Source organism: Penicillium alfredii (assembly GCF_028826965.1).
Source record: "Penicillium alfredii strain IBT 34128 chromosome Unknown utg000009l_segment0_segment0, whole genome shotgun sequence".
Taxonomy (NCBI): Eukaryota; Fungi; Ascomycota; class Eurotiomycetes; order Eurotiales; family Aspergillaceae; genus Penicillium; species Penicillium alfredii.
The window spans coordinates 620,973-647,149 of record NW_026622706.1 but is presented as its reverse complement, the minus strand read 5'-3'; the positions used below and the strand labels follow the sequence as shown (position 1 = coordinate 647,149).

At 50.0% G+C, this 26,177-nt stretch overlaps 7 protein-coding genes across 7 annotated transcripts; 5 read left to right on the top strand and 2 right to left on the bottom strand.

Annotated features, from left to right (window-relative positions):
* Positions 1–747: 747 nt before the first annotated feature.
* NUU61_006158 (DUF803 domain membrane protein) lies at positions 748–2,363 on the top strand (the record flags this gene model as incomplete). The annotated part of the gene is made up of 6 exons (XM_056656686.1): positions 748–817; positions 855–1,103; positions 1,163–1,253; positions 1,305–1,465; positions 1,521–1,812; positions 1,877–2,363. Coding segments are annotated over 6 exons (1,350 nt in total), but the record flags the coding sequence as incomplete, so codon positions are not given.
* A 590-nt stretch (positions 2,364–2,953) lies between these two features.
* NUU61_006157 (uncharacterized protein) lies at positions 2,954–5,936 on the top strand (the record flags this gene model as incomplete). The annotated part of the gene is made up of 3 exons (XM_056656685.1): positions 2,954–3,241; positions 3,291–3,944; positions 4,005–5,936. The coding sequence occupies 3 exons, from the start codon at positions 2,954–2,956 to the stop codon at positions 5,934–5,936; spliced, it is 2,874 nt and encodes a 957-aa protein (XP_056509485.1).
* Positions 5,937–6,448: 512 nt separating this feature from the next.
* On the top strand, positions 6,449–9,565 carry NUU61_006156 (putative importin beta-2 subunit; the record flags this gene model as incomplete). Its single annotated transcript, XM_056656684.1, has 3 exons — positions 6,449–6,550; positions 6,693–9,302; positions 9,464–9,565. The coding sequence occupies 3 exons, from the start codon at positions 6,449–6,451 to the stop codon at positions 9,563–9,565; spliced, it is 2,814 nt and encodes a 937-aa protein (XP_056509484.1).
* A 1,948-nt stretch (positions 9,566–11,513) lies between these two features.
* NUU61_006155 (CVNH domain-containing protein) lies at positions 11,514–12,004 on the bottom strand (the record flags this gene model as incomplete). The annotated part of the gene is made up of 2 exons (XM_056656683.1): positions 11,514–11,710; positions 11,872–12,004. The coding sequence occupies 2 exons, from the start codon at positions 12,002–12,004 to the stop codon at positions 11,514–11,516; spliced, it is 330 nt and encodes a 109-aa protein (XP_056509483.1).
* A 2,819-nt stretch (positions 12,005–14,823) lies between these two features.
* Positions 14,824–16,744, top strand: NUU61_006154 (putative C6 transcription factor RosA-like; the record flags this gene model as incomplete). The annotated part of the gene is made up of 4 exons (XM_056656682.1): positions 14,824–14,933; positions 15,002–15,304; positions 15,367–15,594; positions 15,664–16,744. The coding sequence occupies 4 exons, from the start codon at positions 14,824–14,826 to the stop codon at positions 16,742–16,744; spliced, it is 1,722 nt and encodes a 573-aa protein (XP_056509482.1).
* Positions 16,745–18,403: 1,659 nt separating this feature from the next.
* On the bottom strand, positions 18,404–22,069 carry NUU61_006153 (Acetyl-coenzyme A synthetase; the record flags this gene model as incomplete). Its single annotated transcript, XM_056656681.1, has 8 exons — positions 18,404–19,909; positions 19,969–20,243; positions 20,300–20,429; positions 20,486–20,746; positions 20,800–21,147; positions 21,239–21,590; positions 21,641–21,937; positions 21,993–22,069. 8 exons carry the CDS (start codon positions 22,067–22,069, stop codon positions 18,404–18,406), a joined length of 3,246 nt encoding a protein of 1,081 aa, XP_056509481.1.
* A 2,916-nt stretch (positions 22,070–24,985) lies between these two features.
* NUU61_006152 (FPP/GGPP synthase family protein) lies at positions 24,986–26,001 on the top strand (the record flags this gene model as incomplete). The annotated part of the gene is given in 3 exon segments (XM_056656680.1): positions 24,986–25,096; positions 25,146–25,292; positions 25,303–26,001. The coding sequence occupies 3 exon segments, from the start codon at positions 24,986–24,988 to the stop codon at positions 25,999–26,001; spliced, it is 957 nt and encodes a 318-aa protein (XP_056509480.1).
* Positions 26,002–26,177: the final 176 nt, after the last annotated feature.

Below are 26,177 nucleotides of genomic sequence, written 5' to 3'. Positions count from 1 at the left end.
CGTCCTGGAATTCTCATTCTAGACTGAGAACCATAAACATGTGGTATGGATGGTTCTATTACTATTTCTCAATCCGGCTGCGGAGGAGAATAGATGATCAAACCCGATGCAATGATGAGGTCTCTTACTGATGTCTGGAAATGACTCTTTATGATTTAGAGACTAAGCCTTATAAGAGTAGTGGAAGTAGAACCATCTAACAAGGGCTAACTATAGATATGCCGGATGCGGATAGGCCGAGATGTGAAACAAGATCAGCCAGGGTCTGCTCGAACGGGACATGCACGCAGTTCCTGTGCCTGAATGCGAATCATAAAAAAATTACAGGGAAAAAAAAAGGAGAATAGGCAATTCCTGAGCCGTGGATGTTTCTGTAACAAATCCACTCTGCAAAAATCTACTTGGACAGAAAGAGACAATCGAACGTTGAAAAGACCGTCTTACGCGTCCCCCCGGTCGGCCCAGGCTCACAAGTGGCACCCCACCGCACCTCCCCTTCACACCACCTTGCAACTCTCCCCTTCTTACTCATCGTTAGCGGATTTCTCCTCGGGCTTCTCTGTTGCCTACCCTGATCAATCCTTGGCTTCCTGCGATTCCTTCATTTACACTCGTTTCCCTCTTCCCGGTTTATTGCCGGCGCTGGAGGTCTTCCAATCATAGGAGCCTTCCGCTCCTCCAGGCAAACATGCTTCCAGATAAGTACGGCGCTCGGTCAATTCATCAATTTGGACAAACTGGCCAGTGTCTAATCAAGTCGCGCGCTATAACAGATATGTCGGGCTATTACTAGCCATTGGGTCTACGATGCTTATTGGTACGTGCGACGTGTATCTTCCCTTTCTGCCAGGCAGCTAATGTGATCCGAAGGCTCCAGTTTTGTTATTACGAAAAAGGTCCGTCTTTCCTTGGATGTCCGACTTGGAGTGATGCGACTCAATTGACGAGGCACTGGGCGCATTCGATGGAAGAAACACGTCACAAGATTGGGAGCGCTGATGGGTTCATGCAGGGTTTGATGCACGCCTCCGAACAACATGGCTTCGAAGGAGAAGGTTTCTCATACTTAAGGAGCCCAATATGGTGGACTGGTGTTATCATGTGTATGGGATTCTATCGCATCGCATGTCTTGAGATAGCTGGTAACTAACGGGGACAATAGTGGGTGTCGGAGAAGTCGCCAACTTTGCTGCCTATGCCTTTGCGCCCGCGATTCTGGTCACACCCCTCGGAGCATTGAGTGTTCTGATCGGGTAGGAAGTTCTCTTTGTCGCGTGTCTGGATACACCGCTGATGAAATACAGTGCGGTCCTGGGGTCATACTTTCTCAATGAACGGTTGGGGACGTTGGGGAAATTGGGCTGTGCAATGTGTCTGCTCGGATCAGTCGTAATTGTTCTCCATGCGCCCCCTGACAAGGCAGTGGAAACTGTCAATGAGATTCTGGGTTACGCTGTTCAGCCAGGTAGGAACTCGGCCAGTCATGCGCTCTCTGAGTAACCATACTGACCTTTATTTAGGGTTCCTCTTCTATTGCCTGGCGGTCGCAATCTTTTCAACAGTGATGATCTACCGAATCGCACCGCTATATGGCAAGAAGAACCCTCTGATCTACATCTCCATCTGTTCCACCGTCGGCTCAGTCTCGGTCATGTCCATGAAGGCCTTCGGCATTGCGGTGAAATTGACATTCAATGGCCACAACCAATTTGTCCACGCATCGACCTACGTTTTTGCCATCGTCACCGGGTTCTGCATTCTCACACAGATGAACTACTTCAACAAAGCATTGAACCAATTCTCAACCTCATTGTGAGTGGGGAATGAAACCCTAGAATATGATAGAATATGATACTGACCGAGACTTTGTTTACAGAGTAAATCCACTCTACTATGTCACGTTCACGACCGCAACGCTTTGCGCCTCCTTCATTCTTTTCAAAGGGTTCAACACCACAGATGCGGTCAACACCATTTCTTTGCTCTGTGGATTCCTGATTATCTTTACTGGCGTGTACCTCCTGAACCTTTCACGACATGACCCCGATGGGCGGCATCAGGCCAGTGCCAAGTTCGACGACGACGGAGTGCCGACCGATGCCGTTTCTAGTTTCCAGACTCGGAGGTCCATGCAATCGCGCCGAAGCACTGATCCCCACCGTCGAAGTTCCTCGAGTATTGCATTCCTCAACGGACATGGAGACCGAGAAGGGCTCATCCACTCATACGATGTGGAAAACAACCAAGGGATCGGGCTGGCTGAATTATCGGAGGAAAGCGAGGGAGAACCAGGGCCGACTTTCCAGCGCAATGAGGAGCGAAACCAGACCGCACTGCACACCAAGCAAAACAGCCAACTCTGATGTGCGGTGGTGGATCTGGTGCTCTCACTATATCACGAGGTTACTGCAACGCATCTTTTCCTCTCTCTGTTTTTCCTGTCCTGGGTTCCTCGACCCAAGACTCAATTCCTCATGGGCATCCTCGCCGACTTTTCACCCTGACACACGTGTACTTTTATTTTCGAGCGAAAATGCCAGAGTTGGGATTGGGACTCGGCGATCTCATATCAGGCACTGGACATGCCCGTATGAACGATTTGGATATGACTGGGTTTCGGTTGATGGCTTGAGGGGTTGTTTCATTTTTCTCCATGGTTTGGCTATTTTCATTTTTCAATCTTCATGTTTTCTCTTTTTATTTGGCGACAAGGCATCATTGTATATACTGTTCGAGTTCGATTTTGTGCAGAATAGATTGGCGAACATTTGGAAAGGCTTCCGGTGGGGCAACCCGGTCCGATGATGTATCTGCAAAGTCAGCTGTTATGGAAGATATTCATCCGGGAACCTCGATAATGTGGCCGTCTTTTCCTCCTTGACACTTCCCAGGCTGTAGACGCCAAGGGGCTTGTTTCCCGCAATCTTAGGCCTTGACCCTCCCGCGGGGCACCATGCCAGGTTTACCGCGGAAACTGATCATCGTCGCGGCGGTCGACGGGCTCATCCTGCACGCGCACGGCAATGGGCAGCGACATAATCATGGCAGCAACAACGAGGCTTCGTCGATTCGAATCGACTACAAGACGAACAGGATCACCGCGCTGCCCGCACCCGCCTTGGGGTCGCCCGAGGAGAGGGACGCGTTGGAGGCCTACGGTCTCGTGGGCAAGTCACCAATCACGCAACGCGAACTACAAGCGAGGCATATGCTAACGGTTTCATGCGACAACAGGTCTATTGTCTGTCGCGTCATATTCATTTCTTGTCTCCATCACGCAGCGCCAACAGGTCGCGCAGATCCAAGGCCGTCCCATCTACGCCGTGACCAATGTTGCGATCATTCCCGTGTCCTCGCAGGCCGACGCAACCCGTGCGATCGCCCAGGCTCGGGAGGATGCATCGCAAGAAGACGTCGGTCTCGATTCGGGCTCGGAGGATGAGTTGCCGGATAACGAAACGAATGAGACCGAGACGGAGATCAGCAGCGCGCCCACATCTCCGAGCCGTCAGACATTCCATGCGCGCGGGACCAGTGTCAGCAGCATCGCCGAAGACGTGATTGGAAAAAGAGTCCGGTTTGGCCAGTTCGCCGCGAACTGGCTGTCCCGCAAGAATCTGGGTTTACCCAGACCGGGAGGGCTGGAGCAGAATGTTTCGGAGTCGCCATTTGACGATGCGCCGAGCCCATCGGACGATGACCCAAAGACCAAGGATGAGGCTACAGCATCGCCTGTAGAGGATGCTTCTGGCACCCGGGACGAGGCCCATCCTCCCGGCTCTGGTCAGGCGGCGGAGCTGCTCCCGAAGTTGCTTCGATATACTAAACTTCTTTTTGCATCGCACAACTTCTTTTTTGCATATGATTATGATCTCACGCGGTCCTTCAGTGCCCGGGGTGCTTGGAAGGGCCCTCTACCACTGCACAAGGTTGTAGATCCGTTGGTATGCTTCACCGCGTCGCGCAAAGATGCAACAAGCTTCACAGGCTAATTGGACTTTTAGTACTTTTGGAATAGACATCTAATGACTGCATTTATCGATACTGGAGCTCATGGGTTTATTCTTCCGTTGGTTCAAGGATTTGTTGGCCAACGAGAATTTACAGTGGCAGGCCCCGAGAAGATTCCATCATCAGACGAGCCGTCAACAGAGAAACGAGCCGAGGGTCGGATTCTGGGAGAAAAGCAAGAAGCAGAGTCCATGACCGCTGCAGTCAACAAACGTGACTTCCTTTTGACCTTGATTTCTCGCCGATCTGTCAATCGGCCCGGTCTCCGCTATCTTCGTCGTGGCGTGGACGACGAAGGCAACACTGCTAACACGGTTGAGACGGAACAGATTCTCTCGGTTCCAGACTGGGGCTTGTCTCATCGGGTCTACTCTTACCTGCAAGTGCGAGGATCGATACCTCTATACTTCTCCCAGTCACCGTACGCTTTCAAGCCTGTTCCGGCCTTGCATCACTCAGCCGATACAAACCAGCTTGCTTTTGGGAGGCACTTCCGAGAATTGAGTCGGCGCTATGGAAAGATCCAGGCTGTCTCACTCATAGACAAGCAAGCCGGGGAATTGAAACTTGGAGAACAGTTCCAGCGATACACCGAGACGCTGAATAAAGCAGGTGGTATCGACGGCATGCCGTTAAGCCTAGAATGGTTTGATTTCCACCACGAGTGTCGCGGGATGAAGTTTGAGAATGTGACGCGGTTGGTGGATCGTCTGAAGGAGATGCTGGATGAGTTTGGCTACTTTACAGTCAAGGACAACACTGTTCTGCGCCCACAAACTGGCGTTGTCCGAACCAACTGCATGGACTGTCTCGACCGCACTGGAGTTGCGCAGTGTGCGTTTGGGCAATGGGCCCTCGAACGCCAGCTACAAAATGAGGGCATTGATATTGATCTCGGTGGTGGCTCAGCAACCCAATGGTTCAATACACTTTGGGCAGACAATGGCGATGCGATCTCTAAGCAATACTCGTCCACAGCCGCTCTCAAGGGAGACTACACTCGCACGCGAAAGCGGGACTATCGAGGCGCCCTCAACGACCTGGGGCTGACGCTTTCCCGGTACTATAACAACATTGTCAACGACTACTTTTCGCAAGCGTGCATTGATTACCTTCTTGGGAATGTCTCGACGCACGTCTTTGACGAGTTCGCCATGGAACTGCAAACCACCGACCCAGGCATCTCGGTGCAGAAATTGCGGCAGAATGCCATCGACACCAGCTGCAAGATCGTGATCAGCAGCCCATCAGAGGAATTCCTAGGTGGTTGGACTATGCTGACGCCGCTCCAACCCAATACGCTTCGAACGCTCCCGTTCGAAGAATCGGTGCTGCTTCTGACCGACGCCGCCGTGTATAGCTGCCGCTTCGACTGGGAAACCGACAAAGTGCTGTCCTTTGAACGCATCGACCTCCGCTCCATCTCGCGCATTCACTATGGCACCTACATCACCTCGATCCTCACCGACAGCCAAGTCGACGAGCGCCGCAATGTCGGTCTGGTCGTCGTGTACCGCGACGGCGATGCCAACGCCTTGCGTGTCAACACCCGCTCCCTGCAGACCCATGTCCGCCCGGGCACCCTTGATCATACAGCCAATTCCAACGGCGAATGGGATCTGGTTTCATGGCTCCGCGGCAGCAAGCGTGCCACCACACGCTTTGTGGCGTTCAAGACTCTTCCATTGCCCAACTCGGTCGCCAGCCCTCGACTGGGTCCCAGCACCGGTCATGTTCGTGAGCTTGACCGCGTGCGCTCGATCTGTCAAGATATTGAGCGGGCTATGCTTGCTGGTAGTGTGCCGCAGACCGAGACATCTTCGGTCGTGGAGGAATCCGATATTATCTCTCTTGCGGACGCGAAGAAGCGCACTGGCATCTTGGAGTATTTGGTCTATGATATCAAGAAGATGGTTTGGGCTTGAGCAGATAGATATCTTGGAGTGAGCCAGTTACTTGGTCCATCCTTGTAAATGACCTGGATAAATATGCGCAGGCACACACATTTGACGAGCTATTGTCCTTGAGATTAGATGAATATTGAGTTTGTCTGCCTAATAGGTAGCCATCTGAGATTGAGGGAGTGAATGAATCCCTGGATATCCTCGCGAGAATATATCAGTCCCTCCGAGTATCAAGGCACTTTGCAGGGCCATTGGGTGGCTCCCCACATCGACAATCCGACCGCCTTCGTCCTCAACCTTTTTTTTTCTGCCATAAAGGCCTCCGTCTCTTTCCTGTCGCACTTAACTGTGTTTCCCTCTGCTGCGTCTATTCTCTTTAATCTGATTTCTGATCTGCAAGCAGCATCAGGAATCCTCGTGGTTGCTTTGTGACTCGGTCTGGGGAACCAAGGGGGGTTCCCACATTCTTGGCGGGGTTCCTGTACCACTCGCACTTTTGAGCACTCACGGTCGCATCGACTTTGCACTCCAAAATGGACTGGCAACCTCAGGATGAGCCATTGAGGCAGCTGGCCTGCTGTCTCAGGGACTCTCTCAATGGGCAAAACCCAACTGTTCGCAAACAAGCTGACGAGGTAGCTTCATCCCTCCCCTTCTTCCCCGCCGTTTTCTACATTTTAACCCCCTCATCCGCCTCGAGTGCTTAGCATCTAGCACACTCGCCAGGCAAAGGAGAGGGGGAAAAAAGATGGAAACTGACCTGGGTCATCGTGCTAGATGCTCGCTCAAGCGACCTCGTCCCCGGACTATGTCAACTATATCACATACCTTTTTTCCTCGGCGCAAGTTCCTCCTACGCTGGGCATGGACGGCTCCACTTACAGCATGGTCCGATTCGCCGCTGCCATGAACATGAAGACGAAGATTTACATGGCCTACCACACGATTCCCCAGCCTAGTCTCAATTATATCAGGTCGGCTGCTTTGATTGCCCTGCGCGACTCCGACCGCCAGGCCCAGCGAGGCGCCGGCAGTATCATCACAGAGTTGGTGAACCGGGGAGGGTTACTGGCCTGGCCCGAGGTTTTGCACGAGTTGCTCTCTTTGGTGGGCAATGCATCGGGGGATGTCTCGATCGGGGCACAGGAAGCCGCAATGTCGGCCCTGTTCAAGGTCTGCGAGGATAACCGCCGAGTCCTAGACAAGGACTACCAGGGACAGCGCCCGCTTGATGTGATCATCCCCAAACTGCTGGAATTCACCTCCCGCGAGAGCCCCCGGATCCGATCCACCGCGCTGAGCTGTATTCACATCTTCCTTCCACACCGACCTCCCGCCCTGATGGCCTCGCTCGACCTCTTCCTCTCACAACTGTTCAATCTTGCCGCCGATGGTGATGCCGAGGTGCGACGGATGGTGTGCCAATCCTTCTCGCAGCTTGTGGAGTTTGCGCCGGAGAAGCTCATCCCGCATATGGAAGGGCTGGTCAGCTACATCCTTATGCAGCAGCAAAACCAGGAGGACCCGGAACTTGCGCTCGATGCGGCCGAGTTTTGGATTGTTGCCGGAGAGCAGCAGCGCCTGCAGCAGCCGCTGGGACCGTACATGCCCAAGATCGTTCCGGTTTTGCTACAAAACATGATCTATGAGGAGGACGATGTGATTCGGTTGATGGGTGACGAGGATGACGCCGAAACCGAGGACCGTGCCGAGGATCTCAAGCCGCAGTTTGCCAAATCGAAGGGTGACCGTCTCAATCCGACTAAGCCGGCAGATCAGCCAAACGGCAACCCTCCCCAGCAAGAGGAGGATGAAGACGATCTCAGCGAGGGCGAAATCGAGGATTCGGAGTTCGGAGACGACCCCGAGGGCGAGTGGACGCTCCGGAAATGCTCCGCCGCTGCGCTGGATGTTTTCTCGAATGTTTACCACGAGCCCATTTTTGAGATCATTCTGCCGTACCTGAAAGAGACGCTGCGTCATGAACAGTGGCCGAACCGCGAGGCTGCCGTCCTTACTCTTGGTGCCGTGGCAGACGGCTGCATGGATGCGGTCACACCTCATCTCCATGAGCTTGTCCCATATCTGATTTCTCTACTGAACGATGCGCAGCCCGTCGTGCGACAGATCACATGCTGGTGCCTGGGCCGCTACTCGGAGTGGGCGTCGCACCTGCACGAACCATCCCAAAAAGCACAGTTCTTTGAGCCGATGATGGAAGGAATTCTCCACCGAATGCTCGACAGCAACAAGAAGGTGCAAGAGGCGGCCGCATCCGCGTTCGCTAGTCTGGAAGAGAAGTCGGATGAAAATCTGGTGCCCTATTGCCAACCCATCCTGCGTCAGTTCGTCGCTTGCTTTGGCAAGTACAAGGATCGCAACATGTATATCCTCTACGACTGTGTCCAGACGCTCGCTGAATGTGTCATGACCGAGCTGGCGAAGCCCCATTTGGTGGATATCCTCATGCCTGCTCTCATCGGCCGTTACAACATGGTTACTGACCAGTCTCGGGAGCTCTTCCCCTTACTCGAGTGTTTGGGTTATATTGCCGCTGCGTACGGCGATAATTTTGCCCCGTTTGCGGCCCCTCTATTCCAGCGGTGTATCAAGATCATTTATGAGAATCTCCAGGAGTACATGGCCTCAGTCAACAATGAGGCGATCGACGAGCCCGACAAGGACTTTTTGGTCACTAGCCTCGACCTTCTCAGCGCGATTATCCAGGCCATCGATCCGCAAAAGAGCGGCGAGCTGGTCGCGAACTCTCAACCGCGCTTCTTCGATTTGCTCTGTTACTGCATGGAGGACCCCAACTACGAAGTCCGCCAGTCCTCATACGCTCTGCTGGGCGACTGCGCCATCAGCATCTTCCCTCACTTGGAACCTTTCATCCCGAACATCATGCCAACCCTGATCAAGCAGTTGGACCTTGATCTTATCCGGGACGACGACCGCCATACCGGGTTCAGTGTGCTCAACAATGCCTGCTGGTCCTGCGGAGAGATCGCTGTGAACGAGAAGGCCGCGCTTTCGCCGCATCTTGACAAGCTCTACCATGGGCTGCTGGTCATCATCAACAACGAAGAGGTGATCGACTCAGTAAACGAGAACGCGGCCATGGCCATGGGCCGGCTGGGTCTCTGCTGCCCCAATCCGATGGCGCCGCGGCTGGGCGAGTACGCGAGCCCCTTCTTGAAGTCAATGAGCAAGATTGAGTTTACGCGCGAGAAGGCGTCTGCGTTCCTGGGTTTCAACCAGGTAGTCATGAAGAACCCGCAGGCCATGGAGACGAGTCTCGGGGAGTATTTCCAGGCCATCGCTTCGTTCCCGAGCAAAACGCTCTCGCAGGAGGAATACCGGGATATCCAGAGCTCATTCCAGCAAGTATGCTAGTCTTCTTTTCCTTTTCCTTCTCTCTGCTTGCTTTTGCCTCATCTTTCTTTCTTTCTTTCTTTCTTTCTTTCTTTCTTTCTTTCTTTCTTTCTTTCTTTCTTTCTTTCTTTTTTTTTGGTTACCATCTGAACTTTTACTAATCCATCGAACAGGTCCTGCAAGGCTACAAAAACATGATACCCAACTTCGATTCGTTCCTCTCGCAGCTCCCACCGGCCGTTGGCCAGAAACTGCGCTCCGTATACCAGGTCTAACTGGGAATTCTTTTTCACACCCACCTTTGACACCGCCGAATGTTTACGATTGGTATGCGATGGTGGTTTCTCTTCCGCAAGCGATTGAGGCATTCTCATCTCACTCCTGTCCTTGGTCCTGGGTGACTTCTGAACGCATTTCTCCGCTTGTGGCGAGCAGCGTCCCTCGGCTTTCCTGTCCTAAGCTTCCTTCTTTTATGAATCAAGCGTCTCCCTTGCTCCTCTACTCCCTCTTCCTCGGACTTGCTCTGTGTTTCTCTCACCTGGCCTAAAAGCAGGATAAAAAGGCAAAACACATAAAGGAGGGGCTAGGTCATTTCAATTTCAGTGGGCCGTCTCGTCCGAGGAAGGACACTGAAATGCCTTTTTTTTTTTTTTTTTTTTTTTCTTTTCAATGTTTCCCAGCATATCATATCCGTGGCGAGAACAAGAAAAAAAGACAGCAGCGGGGGAAGGATAGGAGAATTCCCTTCCGTGAACTGTCTATTATGTTATCTGATGACTGCAATGGGCATGGCTTTTTCTTTTATTTCGCGTGATGGCTTCATTCTCAGTGTTTCCTTTTCCTTTTCCTTTTCCTGGCTGCCATGATGCATTTTCTATTGTTCATATCACTTGGGGCCGGCTCCTACGCAAGCTTTGTGCTTGTGACTCGCTCAGCGGTTTTTGCTTTTCTGTGTGTCTAGATTTAGATAGATTAGATAGATTCTCCATGAATTCGGCGATTCCAATATTAGTCCATGCGAGTGTGTGCTTGTGGCTTAGTTGGTGGATGAAGTGATGAAGGAAGTGACGAAGTGATGAGATGAATGAGGAATGTCTGCGCCATGCTACCTATCCACACTATTACTATGTCTTCATGGATCTCGAGGGATTCCCTCCCTTGTCTCTGCTGTATTTCTCTCTCGTGGATTGTCCCTCCATGGAGTATCATTCTACGAGACAGACTGAGGCAAAGTGATAGCGAGAACAGACCAACTTACCCCTAACCCCCCTGTCAAATATGGATCGACCAGATCCTGTCCAGGAAAGGAAGGAGAGATGACAATCCGCAGCATTTCATCCTTGTATCTTTATGGTGCCAAGGTTGTCAAGGCTAGATTGGCAAGACATTCCCTTTTTTTTTTTTTTTTTTTTTTTAATAGGATCGACTCTGCAGGTGTAGGTATCACATAGCCTCTCGTCATGCCACCATTTTCAGAATAGTTTATTTTCTTTTTTTGCCTTATTTTCTGCCTTGGCACCCAAAGGAGGGGGGATCTTCCTTCGCTTCGCCTCGCTTATTGGGTGTCTAGGGGATGCCCTGGGAATGGACAATGGTTAGTCAAGTAAACAGTAATTTTTGAGATAAATAGCAGTAGCAGTATTAATAGTTATATTTGCAGTAATAGCAAGAGCAATCAAAGCTGAAATCATAAAAATAAAAAATAAAGCTATAGACAAGGGCTATAGACAAGGAGCCGAATAAGGTAACAATACCAAGACGCGCACCTTTCCTTAACCGGATCTTTTCACGAACTGCAGGCCATCTTATTCTGGTCCCGACAGCACGGGTCTGGACCGGGACCTATGTATGTGTGTTATCGGAGGTATAGTACAGTACTTAAGGTGGATCAGGGTCAGGGTGAGGGTACGCAGAAGCAGGGTAAAAGAGACTAGAGTGAAACTAGAAGGAACATCGGGGGAAGAATTATTATTATTATGATTTTGCAGCTGGATTTTGGGGGCCCAACAAGGGCTTGCACAGATCGTCTTGGCGGATCCCTTAAACGGCGGCATCCCACGAGCTGAACTTGACCTAGTTAGTCCCCTGTACCTGATACGGTGTATGTCGGTCTCTACGACATTGTACTACATTCATTGATAGAGTATGCTGAGCAGTCAGCATGAGATTCGATAAAATCTATTCATATCTTTTTTTTTCCCTACACACACCCTTGCTAGTAGGCTAGAAACAATCCATGAATCGCAGATGCCCATCCTCGTTCTTGATACAATCCGCCAGATTCACCCGGTCCTCATGCCGCGCGCCATTCCCATCGCAGAGTTGCGCGTGCAGGATCGGTTCGTGGGTTGGGCCTTCGAACTGCAGGTTGACGTCTGACGCACTGGACGAGAAGTTCTCGGCGCTCCACGCGAATTTTCCTGTCAACGCGTCAAAAATAATATAGTAGAGAAACAAAAATAAAAATAAAAATAAAAATAAAAATAAAAAATAGAATAGAATGACTGCAATCTGCACACCCACCTCCCCATCTACTGCAACTGCTTCACGGGGAGGAGGCAGACAATTAGCTTATACTTACCCTTCTTAGCTCCCAGGAACTCATTCAGATCCAGTTCTGAGTAGATGGCTTCGCCGGTTGGTCGGCGACAGTATGCGCAGAGGACGTGCCCATTCCTGAGCTTGATGTCCATGGAGGACTTGTGGAAGCCCATTGTGGGGGTCTGTATAGACACGAGTCGGGGCTGTGTATACTAAAATAAAATATGTGAGGGGGGTTCTGTCCCCTGGATTTCCCCCCGTCAGAAATAAGGAAGGAAGAAAAAGGGGAGAAAAAAAAAGCCCAAAAAAAAAAGGAAAAAGCAAAAGGCTTGGCTCAAGGGTCAAGCAATATCACCCCGACGCCGGGGCCTGAAATCATGGAGATCTGAAGGGGAAAAAAAAGGGAAAGAAAGGAAAGGGAAACCAAGTTGGTAGATGTGATATTATACAATCGGAACTGCTTGCCTCACCGAACGACATCGTTACGCTTCACTGTGGGTGGTTGGATCTACATCATGGTGGTCTCATCATGACTATACTTATGTGTGTACCTAGGTATAAAGAACGCTCTGTCGCTTGGCGACTATTATTCTATTGGCGACAGTCATGATGACCTCATGGCTGATTCCTGGTCCTTTCTTTTTCTTCCTCTTTCTTGTCCAGCCTTGTGGGGGCAGTGCTTCTACAACTTGGGGGGGGGGGGGGGTAATCACATCTATCTAGACTTCGAATGATTGATCTCAAGATTAGGACAAAGATCGGGATGGCTTGGAAAAGAAAGTTGACGCTAGCGACTTTATTTCACTCCCTCAGGAGACTCTGAAACGCGTTTCAACCTTCACCGGGGGAGGGGGTTGGAGTGAGGGCTGTGCAGATGTAAGAGCCATGCAGACTCCTGAATCCTGGTCATTTCTGTATCTAGACCAGATCGTCTGGGTGATTTCCCGTTAGTGGGTATTATGACCTCTCAATATTCCTTTGACGCATCTCCTCCAGACCAGATCCTCAACGGCCCTGAGGCTCCATCTCTTCATAACCCACGGGGCCGGTTAGTGATAGTCTGTGCCGATCAAGTATATCATCGAAGCCCCCCCCACACGTCCAGAATGACCCTCTCTTGGCAGAATAACGTTGGGTAGCGCCATGGGCGTCCACGGGCAGTGCTTGGGCGACAACTTGGGATGATTCCCATTCCGATAGATCTTGACGTAGCGGTTCGCGGGGGTGGTGCTAATGTGTATTTTTGTTTCACTAGTATGGTCCAGATGATCTTGAGACAGCAATATTCCCCGGTTGTTTGTTCTTCGTCCCGCGGAAATTGTGGATCGATCGAAAGTTAAGGTTGCCCGATTGACATGGCCTTTTCCCAGTCTAACCTCGTTAGGCGTTATGTTACGAGAAGCGAGAAGCCACTTGGCATTTTTGGGTCTTTTCTTCTGTTCAAAGCCTCCACCCGTTGGCCCCCGAGCATGTCCGACCCACACCGGAAAAGGAAAGCGACGTACTCGACTCTGAAGCTTGGACCCTGTGCCCACAGTCAATATTGCTGTTCTGATTTTTATTATTGTTGTTTTCTCGTGCCACGTGTGACAAGGGAGATACCGGTTGCATACACTTTCTCACCGACTCAACCCTGGTGCATTCCCCAGAAAACGTGGTCTGTCCGTGGTGAAGATAGCGGTGTCGTTCAGACCTTCACCCCCTTCAGACAATTCAGACAGGTCGGATGGGTTCCGAAAACCCATTGAGGTTAGACTGCAGAGCTGTTCGTCTCCATCTCCTAACGGGGTAAAGTCTGAGATCCTCTTTTTTTTTTTTTTTTTTCTTTTTTCTTTTTTCTTGTGGGGATCCCCCCCCAACGAGTTCACCCCTGGATCCCTGCATGACTCTCCAGCTGATTTCATCTTCTCGACTGATTTCCTGCTCATTGTCCTGAGCTTGGGTCATGACGAGAAATACATATTCATGGATTCGAGCATAGCTTGCAGACAAAGAGACAGAATAAGAGAAGAAAGAAAAAAGAGAGAAAAAAAAAGGGTTCCAGGATGCCGGGCACGATGACGGGTGTCAAAAGTGGACTTGCCATCCACTGAACCCTCCCCCGAACAGGCCTTAAACCGCGAGCCGCATCTGACTCACCGTCCAGCGTGACTCCTTTTTACCCTAAACAGTATACGCTCTAGACATTAGGGCTCCACTCTAGAGACCCTGAGATCGAGCCTTGCGAGGCCAACGATCGATTCCGGGCTATTTTCTAGGGGGATTGCCAATCAACAGCGTTGGGTCTGCTTGGCGTCTCCATCACTTGGCCCCTGCATCCCTCATGGATTGCAAGGATGATCTGATCTTTGTGGTAAAAAAAAACAAAAAGAGAACAAAGACCAGAAAATAAGAAAAGAAAAACACCCTCAGCCACCCCCTTTTCTATTGCAGGTCTCCACTGGTACAATGACAGGGAATGTCTGGGAGTGGGAAGTATACTTCACCCTAAGGAATGGGATGGGTGCTATCCTGGGCGTATTTTATTTTTTATTTCTTATATTAGTCTTAGAGTAATATAGTAATATAGTAATAATAATAAAATAATAATAATAATATAATTATATTATTATTATTATTTTATTATTATTATTATATTGGAGGCTCAAAATCTCGATCGTCACTGGCAATGAACATGGAAATATTAAACTAAAATGCTCCTCCTGATTCTATCCAAGCCTCTCTCTTCTCTCCTTGAATTTCTCTCTACTTGTATCTCCCACGTGCGGCATTCCAGCATTCTCGGTTATTTTTGGACTGGATGACTTCAAGTCTTCGACCTTGTACCTTATATCTTTGAGCTTCCCCCCCCCCCCCCCCCCCCCCACCTCTGATCTGCCTCATTGACTTCAGGGCAGACGGGCCCTGCACTACTTGTGATCTTCAATCTTGACTATATTGTGTTTCTCTCTTGCTCTTCAGCTTCTCATTCACTCCTCACATATTATACAAAATGGCCGGTCCAGGTGGTGGCCCCCCGCGCAAGAGCCACACCAAGTCGCGCAACGGGTGCAGGACATGCAAGAGGAGGCACATTCGATGCGATGAAAGCTTTCCGCAGTGGTATGTTCCCAGCTCTTCTTTTCCACTAGTTCTTCCAGCGTAAGCTAATTTATACCCCACCCATCTAGCGGCAACTGCACCAGACACAACTGTCGCTGCGACTACCAGGACATGCCCGCCGCACAAACCAGTCCCCCCGATACACGCCGCGGTCCGGACCTGCTGTTGTCCCCCGACATCGAGATGGAGATCGAGAACTGGCACCACACCGGCGTGCCCCCATACCCGGAACTTCTCCAGTGCCCGCGTACCGGTTGGTCGGGCTTGTCGCGTGCCGACTTGCGCTTGATTCACCACATCATTGGGCTCTCTATTGACCTCCATCGGCGGGGTTTGAGTGGCACCACGGTGTGGGCGCAGAAGATGCCCAAGTAGGTCTCCAGCTTCCTGTTTTTAGTTGGCGTTGACTTTGTGTGACTAACATCGCTGTTAGCTTCCTTGCTATTGCGCTGTCCAACGATTTTGTGATGAGTGCCATCTTGGGTCTCTCGGCGTTTCATCTGGCCTTCCTCACGCGAGATAAGGAGACTGAGCAGTTGGCATATCATCACAAAGTCACAGCGCTGGGCGGCCTGCAGACTGCGCTTGGGTCCTTTTCCAAGGAAAACTGTAACGCCATTCTTGCCGCGTCTATCTTACTCTCTTGGCAGGCGACAGAACAGTGAGTGAACTTTTTTTTTTTTTTTGACATGCACCAGGAGGATTAACCCACTAATCTCTGCCATTCCAGACAAAGTTGGACGTCTCTGCAACAAGGGATCTCGAGCGTTCTCGAGTCCATGCATCCATTCTGGCAGCAGGAGTCTGAGCTCGCGCAACTCGTCGAGAGCCAACGTTCCCTAAGCATGATGGATCTCGCCATGGGCGCTGGATATCAGGCGCTGGACGAGGACATGCTGCACTTGGACCAGACGATCCAGGCGCTCCAACTAGCCCACAAGCGCGTGTCCCACAACCAAGAGCACACACAACGCCTGGGGGAACTTCTTGAGTTTCTCCAACAGTTCAGCGAGGACTTCCCCTCGCAAACAGCAGAGCAGTCCTTCGAGCGCATCCAGATCCTGCGCCGCTGGTTGTTCTGGCTGCCAGCGTCCATGCTGCGCGGCGGCGAAGGAGACCTCCCGGCCCTGGCAATCCTGGCCCAGTTCTTTGCCGTCGGCGTGGCCCTCGACTCTTTCTACCCGGACATGGGCGGCGCATATCTCGGCGCGTTATCTATCGGACCCATCGAACAGACGCACCGGATCCTGGCCGCGCACAGCGCAGCCGACCCCTTCAACGCCGAGCTGCGACTCGCCCTCGCCCTCATGGACCTGCCCCAGCGCATCGTCGCCCGCTACCGCAGTCGTCTGCCCTGGTCGCCGCGGCCCTCGATCGAGCACTACTCGCCGGGTCCGCCGAGTCCCTACCACACCCTCTCCGAATACCCATTCGCGTCATCGTCCTCTCCCGCATCTGCATCCCCCTCCTACGCTGCCTATACGCCACCGCTGCACTCCCCGCCCGCTGTGACCGTTGCCGGGTCCCCGTTCCACATCCCGGATGGCTATGTCGCCGCTGCCCCCTCGCACTCGCTTTACCCTTCCTCCCCACAGCTCCTCGATACCCATGACCCGCACTTGGGTCTATCTGATTTGAGTCCTGTTAGCTCCATCTCGCCCTCGTCTGCTTTTACGCCGCCTTATGGCGGAGATGTTATGTGTGGTGACTTGACGCGTGCCGATGGTACTCTGGGGCTTAATATGGACGTCTACCCGCACACGCAGACATTCGATGTGCCTGAGTTGGTTGCTCCAGAACCGGACTGGTAATGGACTGGGGCATGACCTGCATTATGCAGATATATATATAATCATACGGGGCTATGGAGTTATGTGATGGGATGGGGAAAACCTTGCGTTTGGTTAATGACTCGACTCTGCTTTTCTTCTTGGTTTTTGTCTTGATCATTTTCTTGATTCTTATTTTTTATTCCTTCTTCTTTCCCTCTATTATCTTTTATTGATATCTGTCGAGCATGAGCGTTGGTGCGACTGATTTCTTTTCCTCTTTTCTTCTTTGAAGTCCCACTGATGAGTGATATATACCCAATTTTTCTTTTGTGTTGGCATCTTGAGAGGAGATGTTCCAAAGCTACACTTCCAGCTACAACTGAAATAGAATATAGTGCAGATGGCCATGTGGTCTCTCGACTCTACTCATCACAACTATGTAAACTACCTTCTGTACACTATATAGTATGTATCTCCCAAATTTTACGGGTAAAACGCCGCCTGTATTGCCTTGGATTTCTCTAAAATTTCCCAGAGAATAGCCAATTAATCAGTAAACCCCAAAGGGTGTTGTTTAGTGTTTGTGTATAGGGCTGTGCAGGGACCCGTTGATTAACCCAGTCCAAGATCGACAGGTACAACCACCTTCCTAACAAAGTTCCTACCAAAGAGATGATGATACTATAAATAAATTCCCGGCATGTGGAAGCCATCCAACCGAGAATTAACCTACCAATATCCACAATCTTCATCGTCGAGAGAGTAAACCCTCAGCCCTGATTGGGGACTCTCCCCACACACAGCCCACAAATGCCGAGAGCTGCTCGTATTCGCCTCTGCACCGGCGTCATAGCTTTCCCACTTTTTCCTTACTTTTTCTTTTTCCCCTCTCTTCGGGCTATGCTCTTCTTCCTTCCCGGGATTCTCGCGTGGCAGCCCAGGGGTGGGCTGTGCATTGTGCAGACTCCACATTTAGGGAAAAGTAAATAATAAGATTGTTGTTGCTGATTTTAGCGAGGAGGGTTATATCAGACTATCTGCAGTGGCATATAGAGTTTAGTCACCGGGCTTTAGTTATTGGGGCTCAGGTTTAGGTTTGCCCTGCCTCTTTCTTTCTAGCGGGCTAACTCGCTACATCTTTTCCATCGAAATTTGTGTTCTCCATGTTTATATTTCCTTTTCTTTTCACCGTGTACTTGAAGTTATTTCTGGATCGTCTGTTCTATATATGGTGCTTGGTTCATGTGGATATCGTCATCTCTTATTACTGTGATACACATTTGTCTATATAAACCATTTATTGCGTGTCTTTCTGTTGTGGGATCGATTTTGGTGAAGCGATGGATGCAGAATATTCTTTATTGGCAGCCCTGAGTTCTTCAAAACACGTACGATATCCTCTAAGTGCAAGAGAGGCCAATCCGCTCTCCATTTAGGAAGATAAATTTACACATTTTACGTCATGTGTCGTGTCCTTCCAATAGCCGAAAGGTATACATGCCTAGGTAGGGCTAGTTGGGCTCACAGGACTATCGACAACCTATGCCAGCTCCTACATTGTCCACGAAATATTTCATGTCTACGAAACTTGCTGGGAATTTCACGGTATGATATGGGGAGAGTCCGTCCTCCCTCGTGCTATGTCTATGCGAAATGGCAAATCGTCCCTGAGGAAGCAGCAACTGCAATTACCGAATTCTACTCTATAATCGTCCAGTTAAACAAGCTGTTGTCCTGAAGACGTTCCATGGCTCCTCTCTCCAGGACAAATCTCAACTCAAATGGCTGCGACGCCACATCGACCCCCAAATCTCGCGCACGCAGAACCCAACAGACTCCCTTGACTTTCGTCTCAGGGATGTCGTATCTTTGGACCTTCCCCAGAGGTCCAAAGTCCAGATAAAAGTCCATCCAGCGCAAGCTTGACACGATGATGCTTTTCCCGTAAGCTGGAAAAAACGAGGAGAGGCTATTCCTATCGGAGATAGTGCGCAAGATGCCTCGCAGATAACTCTCTGAGAGTTGATCAATTTGCTTTCGCAGAGCGATGGCAATGCTACAGACCTGGCCTAGTTCGCTCTGGCTCAAGTTTGTCGGGATCCCTGGATGTGCTATCCCATGATTTTGCCAGAGGGGGTCATATGTGGTTTCGACCGCCGCGAGCGCATTGCCTATATAATTTGGAGCCAGCCCACATTGCTTTCGAACATTTGCAGCTATGATGACCCTTGGTGGTGAGGCAGCTTCAGGCACAATCTCTAGGCGGGCCTTGTTGCCGCAGAACCCTACTGAAGCTGTGATAATGTCGTTGGATGTACAGAGACTTAGCTTCCTAGGGGCGCCGAGAGGCTCAGAAGTAATCATCGTATTGCAGGCATCCTTGAGCAAGGCAATCTTCTGTGCACTGAGCTTAAAGTGCTGGCTGACGGGCTCCTGGCTAGGATCTGCTGGTGGGACTGGGTCGAGTGATAAAGGAACTGAAGTCCACTTGAATGGCAATGGCTCCTTGGCTTGGAAATCTCTGATATGCTTATGAGCAGTTTTCTCAGCTGCGTCACTGGTAGGGAGGCTGTCGGGTGCCGCATCAGGCGCTCTGCAGAACTCGGACAGAATCTTCAACACGACCGACACGCCCATGCTGTCCAACGCTCGATGGTTATACGCGACGCAAAGGATAATTTTGTGCCTCGTCACATTTGCTTGGAAGCGCACCAGAGGCATTGGCTCACCTGGAGTTGTCAAGAACGGGAGGGGCAGGTATTTCTGCTGTATAAAGTCGTCTTGCGCAATGTTTTCCATCTCAGGGCTGAACGCCACTTGGAGCATGGGATGCTTCCGAAGGGAGGCTGTGCTGGCTGGCTTGACTTCGAATAAATCTTTCTGCCTTGAAGGCTGACTTGATGGGACAACCTCTCCGGTCAGGAATGGAAAATATTCACTGAGCCGAGTGACGCCATAGCGCAGGGCCTCGATGCCTTCTATGGAGGCGTCTTTGAATGAGAGGAACAGGAAGATGTGGCAAGGGGGGAGGATGTGATCCAGAGAAGTGAGATTATACGCTGAGAAGGGATATAGTCCGTCCGGGACCGCATTGTCTTTCTCTGACGAGCTCACAATCGCTGGGGTGTTGATGATTTCTGATCCTGGTTGTGCCTGCTCATTGACTTCGTCGATGATATTCGAAAGAACCGCAGGATGCAATAACTGTAAACTGACTTTAGCAAGGAAAACTTCCGCTGTATAACGCTTGATTGGTCACGTACGGTCGAAGTATCGCCCAGCTCATGCCTTTCACCTTCGAGCATTTTTCTCAGTAGTCGACGCATAATTTTTCCTGATCGCGTCTTAGGGAGATCGCTCACGAGAAACACTTCTTGGGTACTGCAAAGCGACCAATAGTTTCCCCGATATGCTGTTTTGCTGATAGTCCGAGCTCCTTTTTGTCCACCTCGACCTGGTTCTTGAGGCAGACGAACACTTATGGCTTGGCCAGTCAGTTGGTCGTCGATGCCAACAACTGCAACTTCGGCAAATGCACCTGGATCCAGTGAGTTGGTGTTGAAGAAACATTCTAAAGGTCCCCTGGAAACTTACCATGATCCAAAAGAGTAGACTCAATTTCGGCCGTTGACAAGCGATGGCCCGAGACGTTGACAACATCGTCAACTCTCCCCAAAATACAGTAGCAACCGTCTCGGTCTCGGTAGGCGCTGTCACCAGTCGTCTTATAATCATGTCAGCGTGCACTTCTAAAGGTATACGATGAACACTTTCGCTCACAAAGTATCCACTGTGCCCCCCAAAATAAGTCTTCAAGTATCTGGCGTGGTCGCCCCACACTGTTCGCGCGATGCCCGGCCATGGCTGCTTGAACACTAGCAATCCTCGACTTTCGTCCCCCTCAATTTCTCTTCCAGAGTCAGGGTCAATCAGTGCAGGTTTGAAACCAAAGAAGGGCAGAGCCACAGTGCCAGGTTTGGTAGGAGTGACTCCCGCTAATGGTGAAAAGGCGTGGCATCCAGTTTCCGTCTGGAAATACGTCTGTGGCACAAAGGATCAGCTCCGATGTGGCTGCACATCAATCTTTGACTCACATCCAGAACATGCGCCTCTTTGCGCCCGAACACCTCGTAGCACCACTGCCACACATTCGATGCCAAAGGCTCACCTATCGATGCATTGACTCTCAGTCTCTCCAGCGGTATACTGCTTCCGTTGGGCCGCATCTTTCTGATCATCCGCAGAGCCGTAGGCGCTGCATAGAAGTGGGAAGCTTTGCATCGATCCAAAATCTGCCAGAATCGATCATAGCTTGGGTATGTCGGGGTTCCCTCAAACACCACAGTCGTGATTCCAAGCACCAAAGGCGTATACACGAGATAGCTATGACAGGTAATCCATCCAACGTCCCCGGCACAGAACATCTTCCTGACACGGCGCAACTGAGCAGGTACCCGCCAGTGGTATGCATGAGCCCTTTAGGCTTGCCTGTCGAGCCAGATGTGTAAAGCATGTACATTGGATCTTCTGTACCGATGAGCACTGGCTCACAATAACCCGGCCACTTGGCACATTCTTCATGCCACCAGAAGTCCTGACTTTTCTGAGACCAGGACACTGGACTTTGCGACCTTCATCGCCCGTGAGTGCGTCTTCAACAATATTTTTCATTTGAATGACTTTGCCGCCCCGGACGCTTTCGTCGACAGTGATGAGGACCTTTGAACGAGCATCATCCACTCGGTCTCGGAGTGACGGTGCCGAGAATCCAGCAAACACGACGGAGTGAACGGCGCCAATGCGAGCACAAGCTAGCATGCTGACGACTGCTTCGGGAATGTTGGGCAGATAGATGGTCACAATGTCTCCTTTTGTACACCCAGGCCTTTCAACACCCAAGACAACTTCGAGACATCTCGCAACAGTTGCCCATACGTGATTTTTTGAGGTGCACCTTCAGGGTCATCACGCTCATAAAGCATGGCCAACTTGTCCGGGCTCTCGAGCGCGTGTCGGTCCACGCAGTTATAGCAGGCGTTCAGTTTCCCACCAAGAAACCAGCCATGATCGCCGTGGTCGAAGCTCCCATGGTGGACTCGGTCAAAGGGAATGTCCCATTTCAGACACGACGTGGCCATTGATGACCAGAATTCGCTAGGGTTTTCGATAGACTTTTGGTAAAGATCGCGATACTCATTTTGGTCGCGCAAATGAGGCACTGAAGGGTGCTTTCTGTGAATCGCAGTCAGTTTGGCGGTCTGTAAAGCTTTTGTGTGTCTTGACGTACTGAAAATAGGTGCTGGGAACCGCGATCTGGGTAGATGAGGCATTGCCCTCTCTCCGTCTCATCCCAAAAATGGTCATTTTGGATTCGAAAGTTGATGAATTGGAGAAAGCCGCTATTGCCCCTTATGTTTTGTTTATAAGCGTATAATCTTCCTCGCATTGTTCTAGTTTACATATGCCTCACCACAACCCTGCTCCACTTGCGTGGGAAACACGGAATATTGTGACGCATTCAAATCCTGCATGCATTGAAGAAATCTCTCAGGGAGTCAACGCTGGCCACGTATAGGCATACATGCAAGCTATATCCTGCATATTGCATAATACCCCGTCAGGTAGTGATCGGCATTATATTCACCTGTCAGGCATGTGTGATAACCGAAGATCTGCAATTGTCTCATACGGAATTCCCTCTTTTGCTTCACGATTCTAGCACCTGTCACCTTGAACTTGGAGCCCTCGATTCATGGTTATTCTCATGGGTATTTCAAACCCTATATATTTTGGTACTTTTAGTTGAACAGAATCAACACTCTACTCATCCCGTCTTGGATATGACCTCTTTTGATTCCACTGTTCCGGCTAGTAAATTGCCCTTAATACAAGGCTTGTACAGACCCATTCTAGTTACAGACCATCCCCACCCGGAGATATGTGAAGATGTACGCAGCGTGACCTTGATGCTGAGTTGGCCGCTCGTGATCGAAAATGGTCTCGAGATCGAGGGACCCTCGTGTTTTCATTTAACATAGTCTGCATGACCACCCTGCATCCTGAGCATACACAGATACGTATGGTCTTCAGAGGTGTGCAGCTCTGCCAATCACCTGTTAAAACACGAATTGAAGCTTGGGTCGCATTGGATATGTAAGCACCAGCAATCTGAATAACGTAATCGGTAAGCGAGTGGCTCACGCAAGCGAGTGGATCACCCTACCAAGTATATAGAATTCAAATCGATTTATATTCGCCACAACGCCTTTATATACAAAAAAAATCTAATTACATCGTTTTGGACACTGTAATCTTCGATGTCCTAATTCGTGGCAGTCGCTGTAACGCGGCGGCGCTCGCTGAATTAGCTGCGAAGCTGCTTGATGAAGGTCTGCCGAAGCTGCTGATTAGGGTTCAGAGGCTTGGTGCGCTGTCGATATTAGCTCACGAGCCTCTTGGACTGATAGGCCTTGATCTCGAGGTATCTATCGATTAGATCTAGCTCGCTTTTGCTTCTGCTTCTTATTCGCTGCGCGTAAATCCTTATTTTCATACGCGAGGATCGTTGCGCTATACATCGCTAGCTGGCAGCCTTTAATAAGCTGATCTAGCGCCGCGTTAGTTGGACTTGGTGGGCTATAGGAGCGATGTTTCAATAGAGCTTTGATTGATAAAGCCTATCGATATAGCTGTTTTGGATTTTGGGGCGTTTTTAGCGAGAATTGACTGTTTTAGCTGCCCTGACTACTCCTAGGAGGTATAGACGTACGAAGCTGAATATCAAGCTTTTCGATAACCCGATTTAGATTATAAGGGACTAATCCAGCAGCTACGAAGCTATTTTGAATAGTTATAGTATTATCAAAGGCTTACGAGCGAGCAGTTGGGTAAGTAGCGAGAAAATCGAATTTGTCGATATAATTGATACCACATCGTATTTGCCTCTCAACTAAGCTGCCGTATACCTTTTTTAAAGGCGCAAAACAGCTAATATCAAGAGGCTGTAGAATATACGATAAATACGCCAATATACAAATTGGTATAATATTCGTATCGCTATATACTTTATCGAATTAAGGTATCAAATAGCTGCTATAGCTATCAAGAATCAGAAGCCGATATTTACCCTTCGTACGACTAGTAGTAGCTGGTATAAAGACTTTTTTAAGCCAGCGAAGGCTAATTTTATTAGTCATCTAGCCATTTTGGCTTACTTCGAAATACTAATCGGAAGGTAAATCGTCGAACCAGCCTTTAATATAGACCTTACCTTTGAAGATAATATATAGTAGCAGCGCCTATCTAGATACGTTTATCGACTCAATTACTATAACCTATTCGCGATTCCCAGGTTATAATAATAATCGCCGACCGTAGTATTCAGACCGAGTAATTACTTTAGCTATTAAGGTAAGGCCTATTACGAAACTAGTCTTATCGAAGTTATATATATCGTCGTATAGTATACCGTTCTCATCAATTATCTTTCGAACGCAGTTGAACCACTCATAAATGATTTTTGGGTCTTCATTTTTAGCGCGCTAATAATTATATCGACAAGAGAAACGAGTCTTGATTTCATTATATCGATTAATGAAATTATAGACCTATTTTTCGCCGATAGACTAAATAGGGGTAGATCCACGCTTAGCCAATAGAATATTAGCTATTTCTTGTATAGCTACTGGCCGAAGAGCTACTCTACGTCGATCTATAGAGAGAATCTATCGAAGAATCGATTCTTCTTCGATTTGGGTCAATTTCTGGCAATTGGCGCGTGTATCGCGTCGATTTGGTTGACCTGCGGCGCGGCGACGGAGAGTTAAAAATGGCACATCGAATCGGCGTGCTGCTTCACGAATTAAAGAGATTTCTTGCTTCTGAATAGCTTCGATAGCTAGTAAGACCCTACCCTCTTGCTCGATAGAGTTTCTAGTATTTTGAGAGCGAATTGGTGGCATAGTGGCTGATTGAAATTATGAGGTTCGCGAAGATGGCGCGATTTTTGAGTGGTGATCCACTCGCTTGCGTGAGCCACTCGCTTACCGATTACGTTAGCTGCACGGAAAAGTGGGGGGTGTGACTTGGAACAACATCTCAGCAGCAGGAAGTCGACTAAAGCATGTTCCCATTTCGGTCATTGTGCAGCAGCGAAGTCCTCCCCATCGTAAAAGGTGACCTATTGCTGAAAATAGCTTCCAACAATTCATGGTTGTCCGCTTCTTTCAAACAATTGGAAGAGAGTGCCCCATTGGGATCTAAGCGCCCACGTCCAGAAAGATGGCCGACAGAGACGAGTTCTATGTAGCTTTGCCCTCCATATTAACCGACCTGGAGCAAGGTCTTACTCGGAAAAGAGCGCCCAAAGCCCTCATAAATCGCTTTTTGACCGTAAGTCTCCACTCCATACAAGTCCATTAGAAACTATCTGACGACTTAGTGTCTGCAAACCAACGTCAAAGGAGGGAAACTAAACCGCGGTATTATTGTCCTCGAGACAGGCCATGGCCTACTACCTCGTCCCTTGACGGCGATCGAAACTCGACATCTCATTATTCTCGGTTGGCTCACCGAGTTCTTTCAGGCCGTACCGCCAGGACGGTGTCGGGCTCAGTGCTATCAACGACGCGTGTCTGATCAAGTCTTCCATCCAGGTGCTCCTGCGGCAGCACTTTGGCGATCATCCGGGCTACACTCAGCTGATGGAGCTATTTCACGAGGCTTCGTTCCGAACGGAGCTGGGCCAGCTCACTGAAATGGCGACTGGCAATAAATGCAATCTTGCTGAAATGACAATGGAGCGTTATGTGTTCTTAGCAGAGAGCAAAACGGCCTTCTATAGCTTCTACCTCCCCGTCGCGCTGGGCCTGCAGTATCTCCAGCGCGCAACCGAGCAAACTCTCGCAACTGCGCAAGAGGTCCTGTTCCGTATCGGATGGTATTTCCAGGTTCAGGATGACTACCTTGATGTGTTTGGAGACCCAACCCTTACGGGCAAGATTGGGACAGATATCAGAGAGAACAAGTGCACGTGGATCGCGCTGACGGCCTTTCAGCTCTGCAGCTCCGAACAGAAGGCTGTGCTTAGTCTCTGCTACGGAAGGCCGGACATGGGGAAAGAGGCCAGAGTGAAAGAGATTTTGTGCCAGGTGGATATCGAGGGCGTGTTCAGGAACTTTGAGACAACCGAGTTGGACAATCTTGAGAAGCGAATCGACCACATTGGAGAAGAGCATGGGCCTCTCAAGAATATTTTCAGATCAGTCCTGGAGAAGATTTCGCGGCGAGATAAGTGAGACATGAAATAGAAGTATACTGGGCGAAACAACATCTCTGCTATATAAACTACAAAGATGTTACTTCCAGTACATACGACCACAGGGTGTGGAGAACAGGGCTTCCCGTCCGCTCAGCCGTACTTAAACCACACGCCGGCCAGTTAGTAGTTGGGTGGGTGACCACCAGCGAATCC